Source organism: Tiliqua scincoides, chromosome 10 (assembly GCF_035046505.1).
Source record: "Tiliqua scincoides isolate rTilSci1 chromosome 10, rTilSci1.hap2, whole genome shotgun sequence".
Lineage (NCBI taxonomy): Eukaryota > Metazoa > Chordata > Lepidosauria > Squamata > Scincidae > Tiliqua > Tiliqua scincoides.
Genome location: NC_089830.1, coordinates 23,594,723 through 23,617,069, shown reverse-complemented (window position 1 = coordinate 23,617,069; position 22,347 = coordinate 23,594,723). Strand labels below are relative to the sequence as shown.

At 46.2% G+C, this 22,347-nt stretch overlaps 3 protein-coding genes across 3 annotated transcripts; all 3 read right to left on the bottom strand.

Moving 5' to 3' along the window:
- Positions 1-552: 552 nt before the first annotated feature.
- Positions 553-7,537, bottom strand: LOC136661048 (interferon-inducible GTPase 5-like). The gene is made up of 3 exons (XM_066638068.1): positions 7,481-7,537; positions 4,641-4,826; positions 553-1,855 (listed from the first exon to the last, which is right to left on the bottom strand). Exon 3 carries the CDS (start codon positions 1,837-1,839, stop codon positions 553-555), a length of 1,287 nt encoding a protein of 428 aa, XP_066494165.1. The 5' UTR covers positions 1,840-1,855; positions 4,641-4,826; positions 7,481-7,537.
- A 116-nt stretch (positions 7,538-7,653) lies between these two features.
- LOC136661047 (interferon-inducible GTPase 5-like) lies at positions 7,654-8,964 on the bottom strand. Its single transcript, XM_066638067.1, has 3 exons — positions 8,397-8,964; positions 8,235-8,263; positions 7,654-8,073 (listed from the first exon to the last, which is right to left on the bottom strand). Exons 1-3 carry the CDS (start codon positions 8,962-8,964, stop codon positions 7,654-7,656), a joined length of 1,017 nt encoding a protein of 338 aa, XP_066494164.1.
- Positions 8,965-15,621: 6,657 nt separating this feature from the next.
- Positions 15,622-21,936, bottom strand: LOC136661219 (interferon-inducible GTPase 5-like). The gene is made up of 2 exons (XM_066638279.1): positions 21,645-21,936; positions 15,622-19,014 (listed from the first exon to the last, which is right to left on the bottom strand). Exon 2 carries the CDS (start codon positions 18,987-18,989, stop codon positions 17,784-17,786), a length of 1,206 nt encoding a protein of 401 aa, XP_066494376.1. The 5' UTR covers positions 18,990-19,014; positions 21,645-21,936; the 3' UTR covers positions 15,622-17,783.
- Positions 21,937-22,347: the final 411 nt, after the last annotated feature.

The following is a 22,347-nucleotide window of genomic DNA, read 5'->3' as shown; positions in this document are numbered from 1 at the left end:
TTGCTGTTTTGTTGCCGGCTGTGGGCAGTCCATTCTCCGCCCTCTCTGGTGGTCAGTGGGGAAGCATCTCCTGAGCCAGCGCTCCCCATGGACAGTTAGAGAGGGCGGAGAACAGACAACCCACAGCCACAGCCAACACTTCAGGGCCAGATGCAGGCAGTCTGTTCACTACCCAATCTGGTGGACCATGGGGGAGAGCTCACTCTGAGATGCTGGAAGTGATCAAAGGCTTTTTTTCCTGAGAACTTGCAGGCCACTTCTCAGAGTCTTGCAGACCACCTGAGGTCCACTGACCACAGATTGGAAACCAGTGCCTTAAGGTATGGCACCTGGACAATGAAATCCCCCCGCCCAGCCCCACCATAGCTACACCACTGCCTGTTTGAATATCACTTCTGTCATGAACTCTTGAGAGATGGTTGAAGGTGAGTCATTCCCTCTCAGTCTCAGCATTCCCCAGCTATAAGATGATGATGATGATGATGGTTGCCAGCAAAGTTAAGAAGAAGAAAAACTTGTATTTGGAAATTCAAATCTAATTTCCTTTCTTTTCTAAGCTTGAGTTTTGATATTTTTGTCTTCTGCGCATCTATATGTGGTGGACCTCTTTCCAAGTGGATGTACAGATATTTTCTTAGAACTCTTTTTGCCCAATTCAACAGCTTTAGCACGAACATTCTCAGCATCTTCCATAACATCATTCAGAAAGCTCTTCAGCACCCAGTATGTGGTGACAAAAGACAGTCCCGCACCAGTGAGGGAGCCAAGCACTGGTATGAGACCCAGAGCAGATTCTACCGCTCTTGCTGATGCACACAGTGCCATCCTGCTCAAGCGATCGATGACAAACTCTGCTTTGATCTCACCAGCCTGTGGGGACTTTTTGATAGCAGACTTCAACTCACTGACTGGCTGACCAACACTATCCGCAACCTTTTGTAGGGAAACTTCATCCAAGCCAAAGACATTGCAGAACCGTTCCATTGCATGCACCAGGATGACAACATCACAAACAAAAGAGAGACCTGGGACAGGAATGGCCCCAATAGCACATGACCTAAGAGCGAATTTCCATATGAGACTCTCCATTGCAGCCTTTTTCCTCTCTGAGACTTCTTTGGAACAAGTTGGCAGGGCCATCATTAATACCTCTCTCTTGAGGTCATCTAAGCCATTCATCAAGGTTTCTTGTAGGAGGGGGAAATCATACTTCTCTGGGTGCCAACTGGATATCAGAAAAACCTTTGGAGAAGATTCTCCTGCTTTCCTCAAATTTTCACCACAATAATTCCTTATCATTTCAAGGGTGGCTTTCTCATCAAAGCCCCGTTTCCTTCTTTCTGAATCTAAACCGGTATCTATTTTGGTGCGCACAAAGTAGAACTTCATTTTCATTTTCCAAATTTCATCAGCCAGTTTGGTGTCATGTTGAGTGAAGCGATCACCGGAAACGATGATGAAGAAATCGTACCGGCTAAAATTCACCCTCTTTAGGTATTCATTCGATTTGAACTCAGGTGTCCCAATTCCTGGGAGATCCCATATTACGACGTTGGGGAATTTGGGATGTGGATATCTTGCTGGATTCACTGTTGTTTCTAACAGTCCAGTCCGAGCCGCACCCTCGTCATCATCTGCCACACCCCTCAAGGCATTGACCAGGGATGATTTCCCAGCACCTGACACCCCTGTGATGGCGATGTTGAGTGTGGTGTTTTCTAATAAATTCAACTCTTGTTGAACTTGGTCTGCCACTTCTTGGATAGATTTTCCTTCTGAAGCAGCCTTTATTTCAGCAAGTTCATTTCTTATAAATGCTTTTGTTGCAACAATTCCCATTGTTGCAGTGTGTGATCTGAAAACACAAAGAGATGTTGTGATTATGGGCACATGCTAGTTAATATTCCATTTGCACTTTGCTTTGACAAAATGGATTTAGTCATTGTAGAAAATTGGTTCCTGAAGCTCTATCTCCACCAATGGAGATTCCTTAAAATGGCCACTGTGCCAGAGGACTGGAGGATAGCTAATGTCATGCCTATCTTTAAAAAAGGAGAGAGGGGGGGACTCAGGAAATTACAGGTTGATCAGCCTAACATCTGTTCTAGATAAGATGGTAGAGATCCTAATCATAGATTAAATCTTAAAACAGGTAGAAGAACAAGCCTTGCTGGTTTCTGAAATGGTAAGTCTTGTCTTAAAAATTGTTTAGAATTCATGTGGATGTTGATGAACCTTTGATATTATATTCCAGTCATTTTCAACCACTGTGCCATGGAACTTTGGTGTGCCGTAAGTGGTCCACAGGTGTGCCACAGGAATTTGGGGGAAGGCCATTTATTAGTAGGGCCAATGGAAGATATGAGCCTCCACTGGCAGCATGGTGTGCCAGGTCAATTGTCCAAAGACTGATGGTGTGCCTTGACAATTTTAATGCCTTGTCAGTGTGCCATGAACTGAAAAAGGTTGAAAATCGCTGTTATATACAGTCAATTTTCATTATCCGCTGGGATTAGATTCCTGAAAAAAAACAGCAAATACGGAAATTGCAGTTACTGAATCATTAATGCTATGGGTTGAATGGGGTTAGGTTCCATAGATTCTCTTATACCAGTGGTTCTCAAACTTTTAGCACTGGGAACCACGTTTGAGAATAACAATCTGTCTGAGACCCACTGGAAGTAATGTCATTAATCTGGAAGTGATGTCATGATTGGAAGTGACATCATCAAGTGGGAAGTGTTTTCGTGATAATGCAGCAAACACTGAAATTGTGCCATTTTCCCTAGATAGGCAGGTTATAAATAATTAAATTAAAATGAATAATGATTAATAATTAAAGTAAAAGACATGATTAAATAAGGGGAGATGAGAAGGGGAAACCATCCTTGTTCCACCAAGTGAATTCTCTCTGTAGCCTGCTTTCAAAAACCTCAAACCCTCCCCCCCCCAAAAAAAAACAAGCCGTAAGATTTTCAGCCTGACCCAATGCCCAGTTCTTATGTTTAAACCAGTTCAGTGTGATTTGGGACAAAATCAATTTTAAATCTACCATGTTGTGTTTTTTTTTTGTTTTTTTTTTTTGGGGGGGGGGGGCTGGATTGAGATTTAAAGCTTCCTTCTAAATAGCATTAAAACCCCAGAGTGATGAGGAGAGGAAATGAGGCTCCAATATGGGGGTGGGGGAGTGGGAATCTGTAAAAGACAACAAGCCTTTCCAATAAAGCAGTGATTCCCAACCCTTTTAGCAACTGAACCCACTTTTTTAAAACGACACCAGTCTGGACAAGGGTGTACTGGTGGCTCTGCACATGAGGAGGAGATGACTTGCTGTGTTCTGCCTTTCTGGCTTGCACTCAGAGTGCCCCCCCATCCTGCCCTGGCTACACCACTGTTAGTGGGTGCACAGCAATTATTTCACAATGAAGAGTCTCTTTGGCCATCGTTATTTATCTTCTAGCAATGCCAGAGATCATTGTCATTTTCAACAGCAAAAATTGCATGGTCGCCTTTGGGGGACATAAACAAGGCTGGCTCCATCATGAAGCAAAGTGACGCGGCCTGCTTCAGGCAGCAAACTGTGGGCTCGTTCTCGGGGGCAGAACAGCAACCCCACCAGGACCCATGAAGAACCTGTAGAGAAAAGCAAAATGGTGCCATGGTGTTTTCTTCTCTACTTAAAAGGAGAGGGATTTGAAAGAAGGAAGAAAACTGGGGTGATTTGATCTGTAAAAAAAAGGGGGGGACCAAAGGGGGCATCATTTGGTGTTCGAATAGCATTTTTTTTTTGTCCTGAAATCAGATTCTTTACACCAGGAATTGGCAAACTTCAAGTCTGTGGGAGTAACTTTGTTTTAATGCCAGAGCCCTGGGAGCTCCCAGCACAAAATGCAGGCTTGGGGAGGTGGAACATGTCACAAAGTGGTTGGTTGGCGAAGGGTCTTAAGGACACATGAAAAAATTCAAAGCAGAAAGGTGAGGGGGCAAAGGCTTTGGAGTTATTTTCCATCACTGTTAGAGCTACCAGAGTGACCTTCTGCTCACTCCTGGGTTATACAATGATTCATAATAACTGGGGTATAGATCATTTCAATCACTTGCTAGCCAAATTATTTAATTTGCATAGTGAATCATATTTATTACCTTTAAAAAAAAATTCAACACATTGTCACACGGGATTCATCACAGGAAGAATTTCTTGCTTTCTGCATGTCCTACGTAGTAGTGTACCAAACCCTGCCCCACAAGTGTCCTCACCTGTGCTTCTAGTGAGACCCCAAGCACAGTTTAACGAGATAACCAGGACTGGAAAAAGGTGTGTTTATTTGCCATCTTCCCCCCCCCCCCCATCTATTCATTCCTTCCCAACACAGAGTTGACTTTTTACAGTGCCCCCTCTGTATACCACCTTGACGTTTTTCATGCGCTATCCATCTAACCCCCAACATTGCTTTTCTGGGTAGTCACTGCCAATTGAGACCCCTTCAACACACCTAAGGAGTCAGGGTCTCTGCCCGGTCAGCATCTCCTGGCACTTAACAGACGTGGATATTCACAGGGCCATTTGGGTGCAGGTTCTCCCAGTGTGGAGACGGCTCCCAGAAGATGGACAAAACGGATGTCAGGAGAGATGTGCTTACCTTTGATGGCCAAGCTTTGTTTGGAGTCGCTGAAGAACCAGGAGAGCCTCTTGCCCAGGGATCTTCAAGAAGTAGGCTGCAAGATACCTGGTCTTCTTTTCTTCCCCTCCCTGAGTGAAAGACCCCCTCTCAAGGCTGCTGACCTGGAGTTTCAAAAACTCCAGGGAAGGAGTCTGTGTTTTCTTCCTGAAGAGTTAAAAAGTAAAAGTATAAGAGTATATTCCTGAAAATTGCTGGAAGTGGGTACACACGGACAGGGCTGATGAAATAAAGCTGGAATGTAGGGAAAGTGCCGTTTTAATGATTTATGTGCTGTCCTAAGGTCATATACTGAGAGCATATTTGCTCTTATGTGTAATTGTTTGTTCATTGACCTAGCAGTTATTTGTGTTTTGACCTGTAGCTAAATGAACCCCGGACCCAAAACCTAAATGTCAACTGAATATTTGATTTAGATGGATCCCAACCTGTGGTGCATGGATTACAGGTGGTCAGTGTGACCCTGACAAACGGTCCACAAAGTCAGAGGCATCACGAGGGTTTGCCTCACCTGATGCAAGAGCTCATTGTGAGACCTGCCCATGATGGATCTCCTCCTGTACCAGGCCATACAGAATAAATTGCAATATCATATGCCAGCCTAAATGCAGTGGTGTTACTAGGGTTGGTGTAACCCCCCCCCCATATATTATTTTAATATATAACATATGTAATATATTGTTTGTTTCATTCCATTCTGCTTGAAATTTCCTTTCCAATGATATGTAACATGATGGTATTATTCTTAAATACAAATTTTCCAAAAGGTTTCCAAAATTTTGGCCAGTGGTGCTGTCACCCCCACCCTCAACACACCCCCTAGTGACACCACTGTGGGCACACGCACACCCCAGACTCTATCCTTATGTTAAGTTGCTGCCTCTGGTTGAATTCTCAGCTCTTCCTTTTCACAGTTTACAACGGATAGGCTCCAAAATATTTTTGATACCACCACTACCCCACTAGCTGTAGACCTCACCTTCTCCAGTGTTCCTCACCTGGCCCTGGAAGATTGAAGAACTAGATCAATAACTGAGCTTCCTCTAGAGTTTGGGATTAGACCCAACACAGACACATACACAGGTCCTTGGGAACTATGTTCACTTGACTCCTTTTGTGATCTCAATTCAGCCTGTTGAAAGGATCCCAAGCAATGTGATCCCTATTGCTGGGTAAGAGCCCCATATTACCTTTCCCAGGGCAAACATACACCAACTGTGCATATAGCTGGAATGGGGTCATACTATGGACACCAAAGAAAGTTGGATAAAGGGAGTTTGCCAGAGCTGAGCTGCACCAAACGACATCTCTTTGCAAGACCTCATGCTCCATGCTCACAAATGCAACTAAGGTGATTTTGCAAGAATCTAGTAGCTATCCTGCTAGGATTGGAATGCATGCATAGAATGATTATTTTGAAAAAATGCTGTACTGATCCGGGACAGTCTAGAACCTCTGTTTTCGTGTTCATATTTGGGTGTAAGGTGCATCTGAGAATGTGATTAGATAGCAATATTTCTCATTGGAGCGAAGCAATTGGATTTATTTTAGGAGGGGGTCAAAGCCCTAACATTACCTTGATTCTATGCAAGTGAAAGGCAGAGCAGTTGCTTGTACTAGCTCAGGGCACGCAAGCTAAATCTGCCTCTGAGATTGCCTGATGCTGGAGCCTTTGCACAGGAAAGAAGGATCAAGTGTTTTGGACACTCACCTGCAGTAGTGGGGTGGGGGTGGTGGTTTACTAGTCAGCAAAAGCTTAAGCATAGGGTTCCCCCAATTGCCTCTTCTACTCACCCTGCCCTGCCCTGTTTTGTAGATTTTATTTTATTTTTGAAATACGAATGCCCTGCTCTTTGTCACAAGGAAGCCAGAGCAGCCGACAGGAATCCAATCCATAGCAAAATGAAGACCATCACTGGTGCTTCCTGCTTCCTGCTATCGCCCATCTCTCATTTCCATTTTGGGTAGGGACATTGTGATTTCAAGAAAAGGGGGGTCAGCATCTCTGCTTGGGACAAGCAGGGACCAGACTCACAGAACTCATGCGGCTGTTGACTGTCAGGTGCATTTAATCAGCATGCCTGAACCCCAGAAAAAGCCTTTATCTACAAGTAGCCAGAGATGCATTGACTGCACTTGCAACCCGAATGCTCAAGTTTTATGGTTTAGACCATTTATTAGTCTAAAGCAGGGGTGTCCAAAGTTTTTGGCAGGAGGGCCACATCATCTCTCTGACACTGGGGGGCCAGTCGGGGGCCAGGGAAAGAAAGGATTAATTTACATTTCAAATTTGAATAAATTAACATAAATGAATATATTAGAGATGGAACTTATATGAATGAATGAAGGTCTTACAGTAGCTCAAGGCCTATAAAAGGCCTTGCACAAAGCAAGGCCAACCTCTCCTTCACTGCCACTGCTGCATCACAGACATAAAACAGCAAGCAGTGGAGGAAGCCCTCGTCCCACAGCTCACGCGAGAGGTCAAACAGTTGCCCTCACACTAAAAGCAGTTGCATCCGGCCAGTACGGGCTCCAACTAATTTCAGGAGGGCCAGTGGCTCATTGGAGACTGGGGGCTCCCCGAGGGCTGCATTGGGAGTCCTCGAGGGCCGCAAGTGGCCCCAGGGCCAGGGTTTGGGCACCCCTGGTCTAAAGGAAAATCAGAATAAAGAATAACAGGAATTGAAATCCAGTGTTTTCTGCTGCATCCGTTTTGGTGCAGGGTATAATGCATCCAGGCAACTTCTCCCTTTCCCAATGGCTGGCTTGGATCTTGACTTTGGGCTCCTCATGCTCACTCAGAAACTTTAGCAAGGATGCTCTTGGTGTCTTCTATGACATCATTCAAAAAATCCTCCAGCATCATGAATGTGGTTGTGAATGAAAGTCCTCCACCAGTTATAGAGCTCAGTCCAGGCACAAAATCAAGAGCAAACTCCAGCCCCATCAGTGTTGAATAGACCAATGACTTTCACAAAAGACGGAATACAAATTCTGGGGTGAACTCACTGGCCATGGGGGACTTGTGGATAGCAGAACTCAGAACATCTTCGTGTTTGCCCACCAGTTTTACAACTCTACTGAGGGAGACTTCATTCAAGCTGAAAACCCTGCAGAAAGGCCTCAAGATTCTCACCAGGATGGCAATGTCAAAAGGAAAAGAGAGACCTGGAAATTGAATGGCCTCAAGATCAAAAGACAACAGGGACTGCACCAATATAACCTTTTTCATGGTTTTCTTTTTCTGCTCCAGAATTTCTCTGGAGACAGGTGGTATTGCCAGAATTAAGACTTGACTCTTGAGACTATCCACCTCCTCCTCTAAGGTCATTTGCAGGAGGGGAAAGTCATAATTGTCCAAATTCCATCTGGAGATGAGAAAAACTCTTGGCTGTTTCAATTGTTGATAGCCATCATTCCTTCTCAAGGGTTCTCTCCACCCTGAAATCTCTTCTCAGGCATTCATTCCTCAGATCTATATCTATTTTGGAAAACAGTCTTGGCTGCATTATTTTTATAATCATCATCATCCAGGCCTCGCATGGCATTCACAAGGGATGACTTACCAGCTCCCGTCACCCCTACGATGGCAATGTCAAGGGTGTTTTCAGATAAATCCAATTCCTCTTCTAAGGTCATTTCCAGGAAGGGAAAATCATACTTGTCCAAATCCCATCTGGAGATGAGAAAGACCCTGGGCTTTTGCAAATGTGCGTATATAGCAATTGTTCCTAATCTTCTTGAGTGTTGTCTCCTGCCTGAAGTCTTTTATCCGACGCTCATTCCCCAGATCAACATCTATTTTGGAATGCACAAAGTAAAACTTCTTCTTCCTTTTCTGAATTTCACGGGCCAAATTGGCATCATTCTCGGTGAAACGGCTGGAGGAAAGAACGATGAACAGATCATACTTGTCAAATTGTACCTGCTTTAGATATCTTGCAGCTTGAAAGCCTTTGGTCCCGATTCCTGGTAGGACCCAAAGGGTGACATTTGGCCATAAGGGATGTGGATATATTTCGGGATGTGATGTCCCTTGTATCACGTCAGTCTTGGCTGCATTATTTTTATCATCATTGTCATCCAGGCCTCGCAGGGCATTTACAAGGGATGACTTCCCGGTGCCCGACACCCCTGTGATGGCAATGTCCAGGGTGGTCTTTTCAAATAAATTGATGTTTTGATAGCTTTTGGTTATCACTTCCGGTAGCAGTGCTTGATCCAAAGCAGCCTTCATCCCATCAAAATAATCTCTCATTGGTTTCATAGCAGGATTATCCATGATGGTTTGGGATCTTTCCCTTGATCTAAGAAAGGAAAGGAACATTGTGTTTGTGGGCTTTTAGACTTTATGTGCTTGATGGCACCTTAGTGGCGGCAAGCACTGGTGCAGTGGTGGCAAGCACCTGTGTATGCAGCACAGGACTGGGCAGTTAGTATTATTATAGCACCAGATAGGTAGGTACATGGCACTTCATACAGTGAGAAGAGAGGAAAGCAAGTAAGCCCAGCATGGGTTAGTGCAGGGGTCAGCAACCTTAAACACTCAAAGAGCCATTTGGACTCATTTTCCAGAGGGAAAAAAACCTCAGGAGCCACAAAACCCTTTTGGCACCTAAAATGAAGATAATACTGCATATATAGTTTTTTTTTCACCTTTATGCTCTTATAGGTCCCATTTTTATAATGTAGCCCCCTCTTGTAGCTTTTAGTTAGTTTTGTCATACGTTCTTGTTCTGTGTTTTCAGACGCCTGTTCCTCTATGGTGTTTTGCCTGATTCCAAGGCCATTCTCTGCCTGGAGAATTAAGCCCACTTTAAGCAAATTAGCTCCCTTTCTTTCCCCCAACAAATGACCCTGATTCTGCCCTGCAGTCCTGCTGGACCCCACCTCCAGGGTAACTTGCCTGTTAAATCTGCAGAGGTCCTCTCTCTTGCCAGCAGCCTCCCACCACTACAGCAGACCCTGGGTCCTCAGCAGGTCTTGGGCACAGCAGCCACACACCAAACTCCAGTGTCTCCAGCAGTCCATTAGTCACAAAGACAGTCAGAGTATCCAGGGCAGAGTCCAAAGTCAATAAGCCAAGTCACAGTCCAAGATCATATTCCAAAGTCAGTCAAATCAGTATCCTATCCTATCCTATCCTATCCTATCCTATCCTATCCTATCCTATCCTATCCTATCCTATCCTATCCTATCCTATCCTATCCTATCCAACCTGCACTCCTTCTATAACCCACACCCCCTTCCTCAGGAGCTCCTTATATCCCTGAGGGCCCTATTGCCTTCAAGTGGCTGCAGCTGTGCAGCACACTCTGCTGGATGCCCAGGCCTTACCCTTAAAGGGGCCACTGCTGACACCACATCTACCTCCTCACCAGATCTTCCAGGATTCCAATACATATGGTGGTTATGACATCTGCTTATCTTACATTGATACTAAAGAACTCCCCCCACCTTCCAGAGGCACCCTGCTGGAAGTAAAAAAGGACACAGACTCCAGAGGTGGGGAAGAGAAGAAGCCAGAGCTGGGGAGGAAGGTGGGGGCAACCAGCTTATGCCCTGCCTGCCTGCCCACCCTCCCTCAATGCCCTGCCTGCCTGCCCACCCTCCCTCACTCAGGCTGCAACCCTCTCCACACTATTCTGGGAGTAAGCCCCATTGACTACAATGGGACTTCTGAGCAGACAAGTTGGTTGGAGCTCTCAGGCTGCAGTCCTCTCCACACTTTCCTGGGAGGAAGCCTCACTGACTACTTGTGAGTAGACCTGCATAGGAGGGGGCTGAGGCTGCAGCCCTCCACACCTTCCTGGGAGGAAGCCCCACTGACTACAGTGGGGCTTACTTGTGAGTAGACCTGCACAGGAGGAGGCTGAGGATACAGCCCTCCACACCTTCCTGGGAGTAGCCCAGGGACTACATTGGGGCTTACTCTGGAACAGACCTGCCCGGGCTCCCACTCACCCGTCCTTGCACTTGGCCTTGAGCAGGCTTCAAGGCTGCCATCCCAGGCACCCTTTCCTGGGAGTAAGCTTCGTCCTCTGTAATGGGGCTTACAACTGAGTAGACACACATATTCTATGCTTGGGATCATTAGGAAGGGTATTGAGAACAAAACGGCTAGTATTATAATGCCATTGTACAAATCTATGGTAAGGCCACACCTGGAGTATTGTGTCCAGTTCTGGTTGCCGCATCTCAAAAAAGACATAGTGGAAATGGAAAAGGTGCAATAGAGAGCGACTAAGATGATTACTGGGCTGGGGCACCTTCCTTATGAGGAAAGGCTATGGCGTTTGGGCCTCTTCAGCCTAGAAAAGTGAGCCTGAGGGGGGACATGATTGAGACATACAAAATTATGCAGGGGATGGACAGAGTGGATAGGGAGATGCTCTTTACACTCTCACATAATACCAGAACCAGGGGACATCCACTAAAATTGAGTGTTGGGCGGGTTAGGACAGACAAAAGAAAATATTTCTTTACTCAGCGTGTGGTCGGTCTGTGGAACTCCTGGCCACAGGATGTGGTGCTGGCGTCTAGCCTAGACGCCTTTAAAAGGGGATTGGACAAGTTTCTGGAGGAAAAATCCATTACGGGGTACAAGCCATGATGTGTATGCGCAACCTCCTGATTTTAGGAATGGGTTAAGTCAGAATGCCAGATGTAGGGGAGGGCATCAGGATGAGGTCTCTTGTTATCTGGTGTGCTCCCTGGGGCATTTGGTGGGCCGCTGTGAGATACAGGAAGCTGGACTAGATGGGCCTATGGCCTGATCCAGTGGGGCTGTTCTTATGTTCTTACATAGGAGCAGGCTCCACGGCTGCAATCCCAGGCACCCTTTCCTGGGAGCAAGCTTCATCCACTGTAATGGGGCTTACTACTGAGTAGACACACAGGATGTCTCCTCTGCTGTGGAGGAAAAGCCTCTCCTTGCACTGAGTGGGGACCTGCTCAGGGAAAGGCGGGCTGCAAGGGCTCGCAATGGCTGAGGAGGAAGGCGGCTCAGGATTGGCTGGTGGTCAGCCAGTGAAGGGCCCTGAGCCATTCCAACCAAAAAAGCCAGAAGCCTGCTGGATGCTGATTGGCTGAGCCTGCTGGAGAGTTGGGGAAGGGAAAAACAGGGTCCTTAAGCCTGCAGAGCCGCAAAATTGAAAAGGGAAACCAATGCGGGGCAGGTAGGCGTGAAGGGAGAGGAGGGCAGTGAGCTCAGGGGGCGGAGGGAAGCAGCCTGCCCTCCCAGCTCAGGTGCCTCCTGTCACATTCTTTGCCACTTTCACCTGGAGGAGCTGCAGCAGACAGCTGAAAGAGCCGCATGCGGCTCTAGAACCGCAGGTTGCCAACCCCTGGGTTAGGGGGAAGGAATGGTGGTGTGTCTGGGCAGGATGGGGACAGGGAGGAGGTGGAATGGGGAGGGAGGGGTGTACTTGGTGGCACTGGTGTGCCCCAGAATCCATTCCCTGTGCCTCTCCCCTTTTTTCTCCCTTACCCTCCTTACTCCCTTACACCCCTCGGCAAAATGGCTGGCACAGAACCAATGAGTGACTGGGGTATCAGAGGATGCCAAAGGGCAAGGGAACATTACCCTGAGCAGTCCCTTATAACTACCCCCCCACGGGATGCAGCACATGCTCTGTTGGTCCAACTGCACTGGTGGCAGGGGGATGGTTAGTTAGGATTGGACTGTTAGCAACAGAATAGTATGGGGACAAGAGCATTGGGTCAAACACTCAAGGAGTCCCTTTCCCTTGTCAGAATTTCCTCTTTCTCCTTACCTAGAAAATACTTCTGCTCAGGGCCAGCTTGCATGGGGAGCTGAAGGGTGTAACCTCTGAACCGACAATCTGGTTAGTTGGCTGCCTGTTTCACAGGGTGCTTTTCCCTCCCCGTTCCTGACAAATCTCCCTTAGAAAGAGCCTCCAGTCTCTAACAAAATAAAAGTAGCTCTATCAGAAAGTCCCAGCTAAGAACCTTCTCTGGTTCATCCATCGCAGAACTGGGGGAGGAGAATGTTCCGGAAGGAGAAGTTATTGTGCAGTGAACCAAGTCCTTAATTCTAAGTTCTTAAATAGCAGGATTTGTCCTGTGGAACGCTGCAAAAATCCACTGTTTTCCCACTCATTACCCCTGGGTAGGGAAAAATGTCTCCTTATCCCCAGGAAACCTCCTGCAGCAGAAATTTGCCAGCAAGATCTAGTTGAGCTCATGCAGGGCCGCCGCCCTGGCAGAGGGGATTGAGGGCCCAATCCTATCCAATTTTCCAGTGCCGATGCAGCTGTGCCAATGGGGTGTGCACTGCATCCACTGGGGGGGGGCAATCACAGAGGCCTCCTCAAGGTTTGGGAACATTTGTTCTCTTACTTCGGGACTGTACTGTGGCTGCACCAGTGCTGGAAAGATGGATAGGATTGGGCCCTGCACTGATGTGCTGCTGACTGATGTGCAAGCTTCCAGTCCCTGGTGAGGCTGGGAACATGAAACATCCTCAAGCATTTCCAGAAGGTAATACGAAGATGTGGAATGGAAACTCCATCCTGCTTTCAAAGATTTTTCTTGGCGCCGTAGGCTGGTCAAAACTGGAAGAATGGTCCATCACGGGTTACATGTCATAATGGCTGTGTGCAACCTCTGGGTTTTAGACACTGCTTATCTCTGGATGTCAAGTGCAGGGGAGGGTAACAGGATGCAGGTGCCTTGCTTCCTCCAGTGGAAGAAGAGAATTATTTCCAGACCGTTGTTACATCACCTCTTAGCCATCTTTTCTCCAACAAGGCATGCAAGGACAATGCACTCCATGGACGCACAGCAAGGAAGAAATTCTCTGCTTTCAAGGATGGATGTTGCCAAAAGGTCTTTGGCAGGGTGACCAGATCTCATGGAGGACAGAGTGCCATAACCATTGTCTAGAAGAGGGAATTTGGGCAGGTGCAGCTCAACGTGGAAGGGTTTAAAAAGCTGCACCTGCCCAAATTCCCTCTTCTAGACAAGGCAGAAGCACTCTGTCCTCCGTGGGATCTGGTCACCCTGGTCTTTGGTCTTCTGTACTTTCCCTTCAGTATTGGCAAATGGCATCGCTAGGGGCATGTGGACAGCTCCACAGCTGCTTGGCACACGGTTCCTTTGCTTGGTTTCTCTTGGGGGGGGAGCAGGTAAATGAAGGTACCAACTACATGGAGACACAAATTGATACAGTCAAGGATGTGCCTTCACCAAGTTTGCTTCACCACCACCACCACCCCCCAAAAGGGGCCACGCAAAGGAACCAGGTGCCCAGCAGCTGCATTTAGTGCCTCTTCCTGGGCGCTTTCCCCACCCCCTACGCACCTGCCCTGGTCCAAGTCTGTGGTTGGTTTCTTTGCTGCCTGCAACCTCCTTTGCTCAAGTGCTGTTTTCTGCTGATCTCCCCATGTGCATCACTGCCTTTTCCTGCTGTTATTCCCACTCCCTACCCCCCATTCCTGGTTTGGTTCTGTTTCTGTTTAAAAACACCTGGTGCCTCCCATTTTGTCACTTGCTGATGCTCTTTTCATCCCAGATGTATCTGCTTTTACTTTTCTACTTTTTACTCTGCTGTCTCTGGTGTGGTGGGGCTTTGGGCAGCGTGGCTTCCTTCTGGGTCTCCCTTTTCTGTTTGGAAAATATTAAAAATTCCTGATGTTTTTAAAATATTAATATATTTAAATATTAATTTAATATTACATATTAATATTTTTAATATTTATATTAAATATTTTTAATATTATGAATATTAAATAATTATTATATTTTAATATATTTTATTATATTAAAATATAATAATTTAATAATATTAAAATATATTAGACTATATTAATATATTTTATTATTAATAAATATTATTAATATTATAAATATTTTAAAATATTATATTAAATATTTTAATATTAATATTTATTTAATATTAATATATACAGGAAAATATTAAAAATTCCTGTATATCCAGTTATGGAAAAGGCTTCAGGAGTCAACCTCAAGGAAAAATCAGGAGCCGGAGTCCCAGAGGCAGTTCATGGCTGAACACAGTCACGTTCTGGCAACTCCTGCGACGCCGCTGGAACCAACCGTATTGGCCTCTGCCTTTCCATTGGACCATTTCAGCGACATGGAGAGGGGGATTTGCTGCATGGGTAACAGCCTATCATCCATACCTACTCTACCCAGGCTTTGCGCACTGGAGAGGACACTCTGTTCCAGAACCACCATTCAGAGCGCAATACCATAGTCTTCCGTGACTGAAGGATGCCAACTAGATGCAGTTATGTCTCAGTCTTCTTTATGTTCTGTGGGGGGGGGGGAGTGTGGCCATCAGATCCATGGGTCAGGTTTGCCATTTCTGCTGAAATCAAATTCCTAAGTCTTCCATGTTTTTTCTTGCCTCTCATAAACTTATGCTCAATCTGTGCTTTCTGTTCTGGAAGGGGGGAGGAGAGTGCCTGTTTTCATTATCGTTCTCATGTGTATTATAAAAAAGCGAAGTAAAATTCATCCATTCATATAAGTTCTGTCTCCAATGTATTAATTTATGTAAATTTATTCAAATTTGAAATGTATATTAATTCTTTTTTTTCCCCCTGGCCCCCGACACAGTGTGAGAGAGATGATGTGGCCCTCCTGCCAAAATGTTTGCCCACCCCTGTTGTAGCTGGAGATCACAAGGGAATTCTGACAGTGGGGGCTAAGTGGGTCTCCTTTAGGGGAGTTTGTGACCCATTATAGAATTTTTCCATCAGGACCCACTGAGAAGTTGATGAGAAGGCCCAGGGATCTTTCAGGCTTGAAGTTCTTCACCTTTGCTCTTGGCCCAGTTGAGACCGATGTCTCATTCCATCCCCCAACTCAGCATCTTGCAGAGGGTCTTTCAATAGAAAGACTAGTTTGCAGGATCTTTTTGGGCCCAGAAGGAGAAAACAGTGACCACCAGTTGCAATGGTTTATCAAACACTTGATTTATTTGGTTTACACACATCCAAAATGAGGACACTCGACAGCACAGATTGTTAGTAGCCATTTATGTCATGCAGAAAACAGAGATATAACTGTAGGACTATAAGCAGTGAAAAGAGTCTATATTTCTGTGTACACCTCTGCTGGATTGTGTGCCTTACAAAGTGTGATGTTGCATTTCTATTAAGCTCCCCAGTGTGCCTACTAATCCTCTAAGGCTGCAATCAACAGGAAAAAGTCTCATGTAACTGAATGGGCCAATCGTCTTTGTAGACATGCAAAGGATTGCTCTCTAAGATGGACTTCAGCACAGATTCTGATGCCTTTCTGCAGAAGGCTTTGCCCTCCCGAACTCCAGTTGGATTTAGGCCAATATGAGTCAGGGATAGTGTCGGGGCTCCTCCCAGATGCCCTGACCCCCGACTTACCTGGGAGCAGGCACCCCCTGCCCAGGGTGGGGAGGCTTCACTGCCCCCAAAGGGGGCAAAGCGGGTTGGCTCACCTCAAGCAGCCAGAAGGGGCTGGCAGGGCAAACAAGGAACACAGAAGGAAACAAGCCAGGAACAGGAAAGGCCTTTTCTGCCCCACCTGGAGGAAGGGGAGGGGCCAAAGGGGGCAGGCTTGCTCCATAAAACAGGGAGGCCAGGGATGAGAGGCAGTCAGTGTGAAGCAGGGAGCTGTGAGGTCAACAGCTTCTGCTCCTAGGCCAGGTTTGGCAGCTCTGCTAGGGAGGAGGACAAGGGTGCTGGAACCCCCTCTCCCTCCAGCCAATCTGAGGCCTCCCTGGGGAGGAACAAGCCTGTTCCAGGCCCCTCCAGGGGAAGGCCCCTACAGATAGCATCACATCCCTCTAAATCAGTGGTTCTCACACACTTAGCACTGGGACCCACTTTTTAGAATGAGAATCTGTCAGGACCCGCCAGAAGTGATGTCATGACCGGAAGTGACATCATAAAGCAGGGCAATTGTTAACAATCCTAGACTGAAATCCTACCATGCTTACCCAGGAGTAAGTCCCACTGACTATCATTGTTAAAAGAATATACATAGTAGCTTGTTAAAAGCACTTATCTCCCCCAATGTAGTCACATCCCATGGCAGCATCAATAATACATTAAAAATAAAATATTGAAAAGAATGGGGACCCACCTGAAATTGGCTCGCGACCCATCAAGTGGGTCCCAACCCACAGTTTGAGAGACACTGCTCTAAATCTCAGAGCAGTGGTAGAGACAGGAGCAGGTTGCCCAGGTCTGTCTGGTGATTCTGACCCCAGCCACCTTCCAAACTCTTGCCTTTGACCAAAAAACATAAAAAATTTTTAAAAAGCAGGATGGGTAGTTTGGTTTGGAATTTCACTATCTAAGGGATGACTGACCAGGGGAGGAATTAAAGAGACTATCAAGGCCAGCTGCAAGCCATTCTGTGTGGGCATCTGGAGTTGGCAGAGAAGAGCTCAATCACTGAGCAATATCACTACTGGATCTGTTGCTTCCAAAGTTGTAAATAAACCTGGACACTCTGAGCTTGTCCACTCTGCAGCTATGTGATGGGGCTGGGTGGGGGAAGCTTCCACAATAACGAGACACCAGTCAGCCTGGGACTCTTCAGCAAGACTGGCTGGTTTTATGTGGATTTTATTCATTTTATTTTTGGAAAGTTAATACCCTGCTCTGTTTCACAAGGAAACAGGAAATCAAATCTCAATCAAATCCATAGCAAAACAAAAGTTATCACTGGGGTTTCCTTCACTGATATTTCACATTTCTGAATTCCATTTCAACCAGGGATATTGTGATCTGAAAGATGGGAGCTCAGCATCTTTAGTTGGGGCAAGGAGGGACCAGCATTAAAAGATCCATGGTCCACAAGTGACTTTTTTTGTGTGCCAGATACATTTAATCGCACACCTGAACCCCACAAAAGCCTTTACCTACCAGTAACCAGAGATAAATTGACTGCAAACTGAATGCTCACTTTTCATGGTTCAGGCCAAGTATTTGTTCAAAGGAAGAACTGTTTCCAATCAGAAAGTCAAATCCAGAGTTTTCAGTTTGGTGCTGTGTATAATGCATACAGCTTCTTTCTTTCCCAATGGCAGGCTTTGGGTTCGTCATTGGGCTCTTGACTTTGGGTTCTTCATGCTTGACCAGAAACCACAGCAAGAACATTCTTGGCATCTTCTTCAGCATCATTCAAAAAACACTTCAGCATGTAGAGCGTGGTGGCGAACGAAAGACCTGCGCCAGTTATGGAGCCCAGTACAGGCACAAAATCAAGAGCTATTTCCAGAACCATTAGTGATGAACAGAACAATGACTTCTGCAACAGATGGACTACAAATGGTGGGGTGATCTCACTGGCCATGGGGGTTTTTTTAATAGCAGACCTCAGAACAGCTTCATTTTTGCGAACCCGTATTGCGAGTTTACTGATGGCAGCATGATCCAAGCCAAACACCTTGCAGAAAACCCTCAGTGTGCTCACCAAGATGGCAATGTCACAGGGAAAAGAGAGACCTGGAACTGGAATGGCTCCAAGAGCACCAGACAACAGAGCCTGCATCCATATAAGTTTTTTCATGGTTTTCTTTTTCTTCTCCAGAATTTCTTTGGAGAATGCCGGTATCGCCATAATTAAAACTTGACTCTTGAGATCATCCAGCTCCTCTTCTAAAGTCATTTGCAGGAGGGGAAAGTCATACTTGTCCAAATCCCACCTGGAGATGAGAAAAACCCTTGGAGTAGACTGACCTCTCTGTTCCAAATGTTGCTCACAGTCATTCCTTATCCTCTCGAGGGTTCTCTCTTCCCTGAAATTTCTTTTCCGACTTTCATTCCCCAGATCGACGTCTGTTTTGGAACGCACAAAGTAAAACTTCTTCTTCCTCTTCTGAATTTCACGGGCCAATTTGGCATCATTCTCAGTGAAACGGGTGGCGGAAACGATGATGAAGAAATCATACTTGTCAAAATTTACCTGCTTTAGATATCTTGCTGCTTGGAAGTCTTCTGTCCCGATTCCCGGTAGGTCCCAAATTGCGACATTTGGCAATAAAGGATGCAGATATCTTTTTGGATGAAATGTTCCTTGTACCACGTCAGTCTTGGCTACATTCTCATCATCATCATCGGCATCATCACCCAGACCTCTCATGGCATTTACGAGGGATGATTTGCCAGCACCTGACACCCCTGTGATGGCGATGTCCAGGGTGGTGTTTTCAAATAAATCCAAGTTCCGACGGCTTTGAGTTATCACTTCTGGCAGTGAGGTTTGATCCAAAGCAGCGTTCAGTTCCTCAAAATCTTCTAGTACAAATGGTTCCATGATGGGAGTATCCATGGCGGTTTGTGATCCTTTATTTGACCTAGAAAGGGAAAGGAACATTGTTGACTTTGAGACTGTTCAAATTGTTATTGCTATTACATCATGTATGTACTTGGGACTTTACAAAGAGAGAAAGCAGGAATGAATAAAAGCCTAGCACAAGGGGCGGGTGTTGGTTAGAATGGGACAAGGAGGGGGAGAAACAGAGGAGTGCTTGGACAAGTAAGAGATGGGTCAGAGATGGAAACGAGGAAGGAATCTGTTTGTCTGAGTTCAGTGGTTCTCAAACCTTTTAGTACCTGGACCCACTTTGTAGAATGAAAATCTGTCAGGATCACTGGAAATGATGTCATTCACTTGGAAGTGATGTCATGACCAGAAGCTACATCATCCAGCAGGAAAATTTTTAACATCTCCTATACAACAATATCTGATTGATTGATTGATTGATTGATTGATTGATTGATTGATTGATTGATTGAGTGAGTGAGTGAGCGAGCGAGCGAGCGAGCGAGCGAGCGAGTGAGTGAGTGAGTGAGTGCCAATTCCTATCTGACTTTCCAGTGCAGATGCAGTTGCAATGCAGCCCTGAGATAAAGCAACAAATGTTCTTATTTGAGTAGTCCTCTGTGACTGCCCTCCCACTGCAGGCTGCAGCACATGCCCCATAGACACGGTTGCATCAGTGCTAGAAAGTTGGCTAGGACTGGGCCCTTAGTAAACTAAAAGTTTATAATAAATATAAGTTTAAAAATTTATTTAAAATAAAGGAGCTTCCTGACTCTCTCTTGCAGTTGCTGATCTGTTTTAAAAAATCCCCCAAACATTCCAAAGGCTGCAATCCTCTCCACATTTACCAAGGAGAAAGCCTCTTTGGCTATCACTTTGAAAAGTATTTACGTAATAGGCCTTTTTAGAGGCCCTGGAGACAGCTGCCTGATTCATAAATGCCAAGGTATGTGGCTCTAATTGTGATTGAGCAGCAGTGCTCCCCCCCAAGTAGCAGCTTGTTTAACCCTTGATGCACATAGCCTAATCTGCCCTGACAGTTTCGCAAACCACCAACAACTGGATCCCGACCCACTGCTGGGTCCCAGACTCACAGTTTGGGAATCCTTGTAATAGACTGTTAAAAATACAAATCTGTGACATTTCCCCAAACGCAGTCAGATCATTTGCTAGCAGCAATTCTAATACATTAAAAATAAAATACGCATTGATATGAATGAGGACCCACCTGAAATTGGCTCACGACCCACCTAGTGGGTCCTGACCCACAGTTTGAGAAATACTATCTTAGTGGCCTCAGCATGTACCAGGATCCTCTTCAAGTTCCCCTGCCCTTCCCTCTCCTCACTCTCTTCGGATCTGTGCTGGGAAAATGGCTGGCACCCATAGCAGGAGAATCATTTCAGCAGCAGAGACTTGCCTTGCCTTTGATTGCTGCCTCCTCTCATCCCATTGTTCTATTACGATCCCCAGAATGAAAGCTTTCTGTGGTTGCTCCTCAAACCTCCTCCTCGTCTGTCTTTCCACTCTATCCTGCCATTGGTCACTGCACAAAGTCCCAGCACATGCAACAGATTTTTTCAGAGTAAAACCCAGTTAGATGTTTATCTGGAAATTCCCCCAGTGCAGCGTTTCTCAAACAGTGGGTCGGGACCCATTAGATGGGTCACGAGCCAATTCCAGGTGGGTCCCCATTCATTTCAATATTTCATTTTCAATATATGAGACTTGATGCTACCCTGGTAAGTGACTGCATTTGGGGAAATGTTACAGGCCTGTACTTTTAACAAGCAACTACGTATATTCTTTTAACAATGATAGTCAATGGGACCTGCTCCAGGGAAAGTGTGGGTAGGATTGCAGCCTAAGATTGTTAAAAAATTTCCCGCTTGATGATGTCACTTCTGATCCTGATATCACTTCCAGTGGGTCCTGACAGATTCTCATTCTAAACAGGGGGTCCCAGTGCTGAATGTGTGAGAACCACTGCCCCACTGCATTCAGGTTCACACTGAACTGAGAGGAGAAGGGATCCACAACCCCTCTTAGCCATCACTCGCTTCACTGTTATCTACCCTCATTTCCCTTGTTCGGCTTGTCCCTTTTCTACTTGGTTTTGTCTTCTTAAAATGCAGAGGTACAAATGCCTGGTCTGGACCAGGAATGTGCTGCAATGGAGGGAAGATCTAATGCCCAGTGGCACCAAGGTGGGCTCCCCTCCCTGGGGGCCATCTGGATCGGGAGGGTGACAGAAGTATTAAAGCCTCCCTGTGCCCTGCCACAGTCTTGGTCCAGCTTCTCCTTTGCTCTGATGGGAATACCAAGAAGTAACTGCAACAGATACCCTGAAGGGCTTTGCTCTTCTGCTGTCGGACTTTAGATGTGGCAATTCATTGCTCCTGGCTCTCAGTTGGCTGCCCCCTCCCTCAAGGGAAAACAGAAGTGGCACCCCAGCAGTGACACAAACCTGCTTTTCAAACACACAAAGGGCCAGAAGGGGGACACCTCTCCTGATGTGGCTGAAGCTTCTCACAGCAGAACTCTCACATAGAGCACAGTCAGAGCATGGAAAAATCTCATCTGTGCAACACACAAGCAGCCAGTGACAGGCTGGAAAGACAGAGCCTGAGAAAGCAGATATCAGGAGAGGGGGGGGCTTACCTTTATGGAGAAGATGAGGACTTCTCTGAGAACCTGAAGGTGCAGCCTCAGAACCAAGAATTTGGTTATTTGGCTGCCTGTTCCAAAGGGTTTTTTTCCTTCCTTGCTCCTGACTGTCTCCCTTGTCTTCAGTCTCTAATGAAAGTGAAAGTAACTCTATTTCACAGAAAGTCCCAGCCAAAATCCTCCTGTCTAAGGTCTCTGTTTCTTGGAATTCAGCTGTTTGATCAGCATGTCCACTTCTCTGTTTCCTTTCTCTTCCACCAGATGGCACAACTCCAGCTATACCAGTGGAACAACCAGAGGGGCTCTTTTTATGTTCCTAAACAGCTGATTTATGAGAGAGAGAAACCTAAACTGTGGGAGGAAGGTTCCTCTTTCTTAGAAATCAGCTGTTTGATCGGCATGTCTGCCTCTCTACTCCCTTCCTCTCCCACCAGGTGAATAGGCTGGCACAACTCCAGCTATACCAGGGGAACGGCCACTCCCTCCAAGCAGGAATGTTGCCAAGATCTCCGGTGTCTCTTCCCCTCCCACTTCAATAGGGCCGGTTGTGTTTCTGCCATGAACTGTGTCAGCTGAACATTCCTCATTCCCACCGCGGCTAACAACCTGGAGCATGTCCCCTCCCTTGTCGGAGGGCAGGGACTCCAACCATTGCTGCTACTGGCCAAACACTCATACTTTGGTCCTTCAGGTTCCA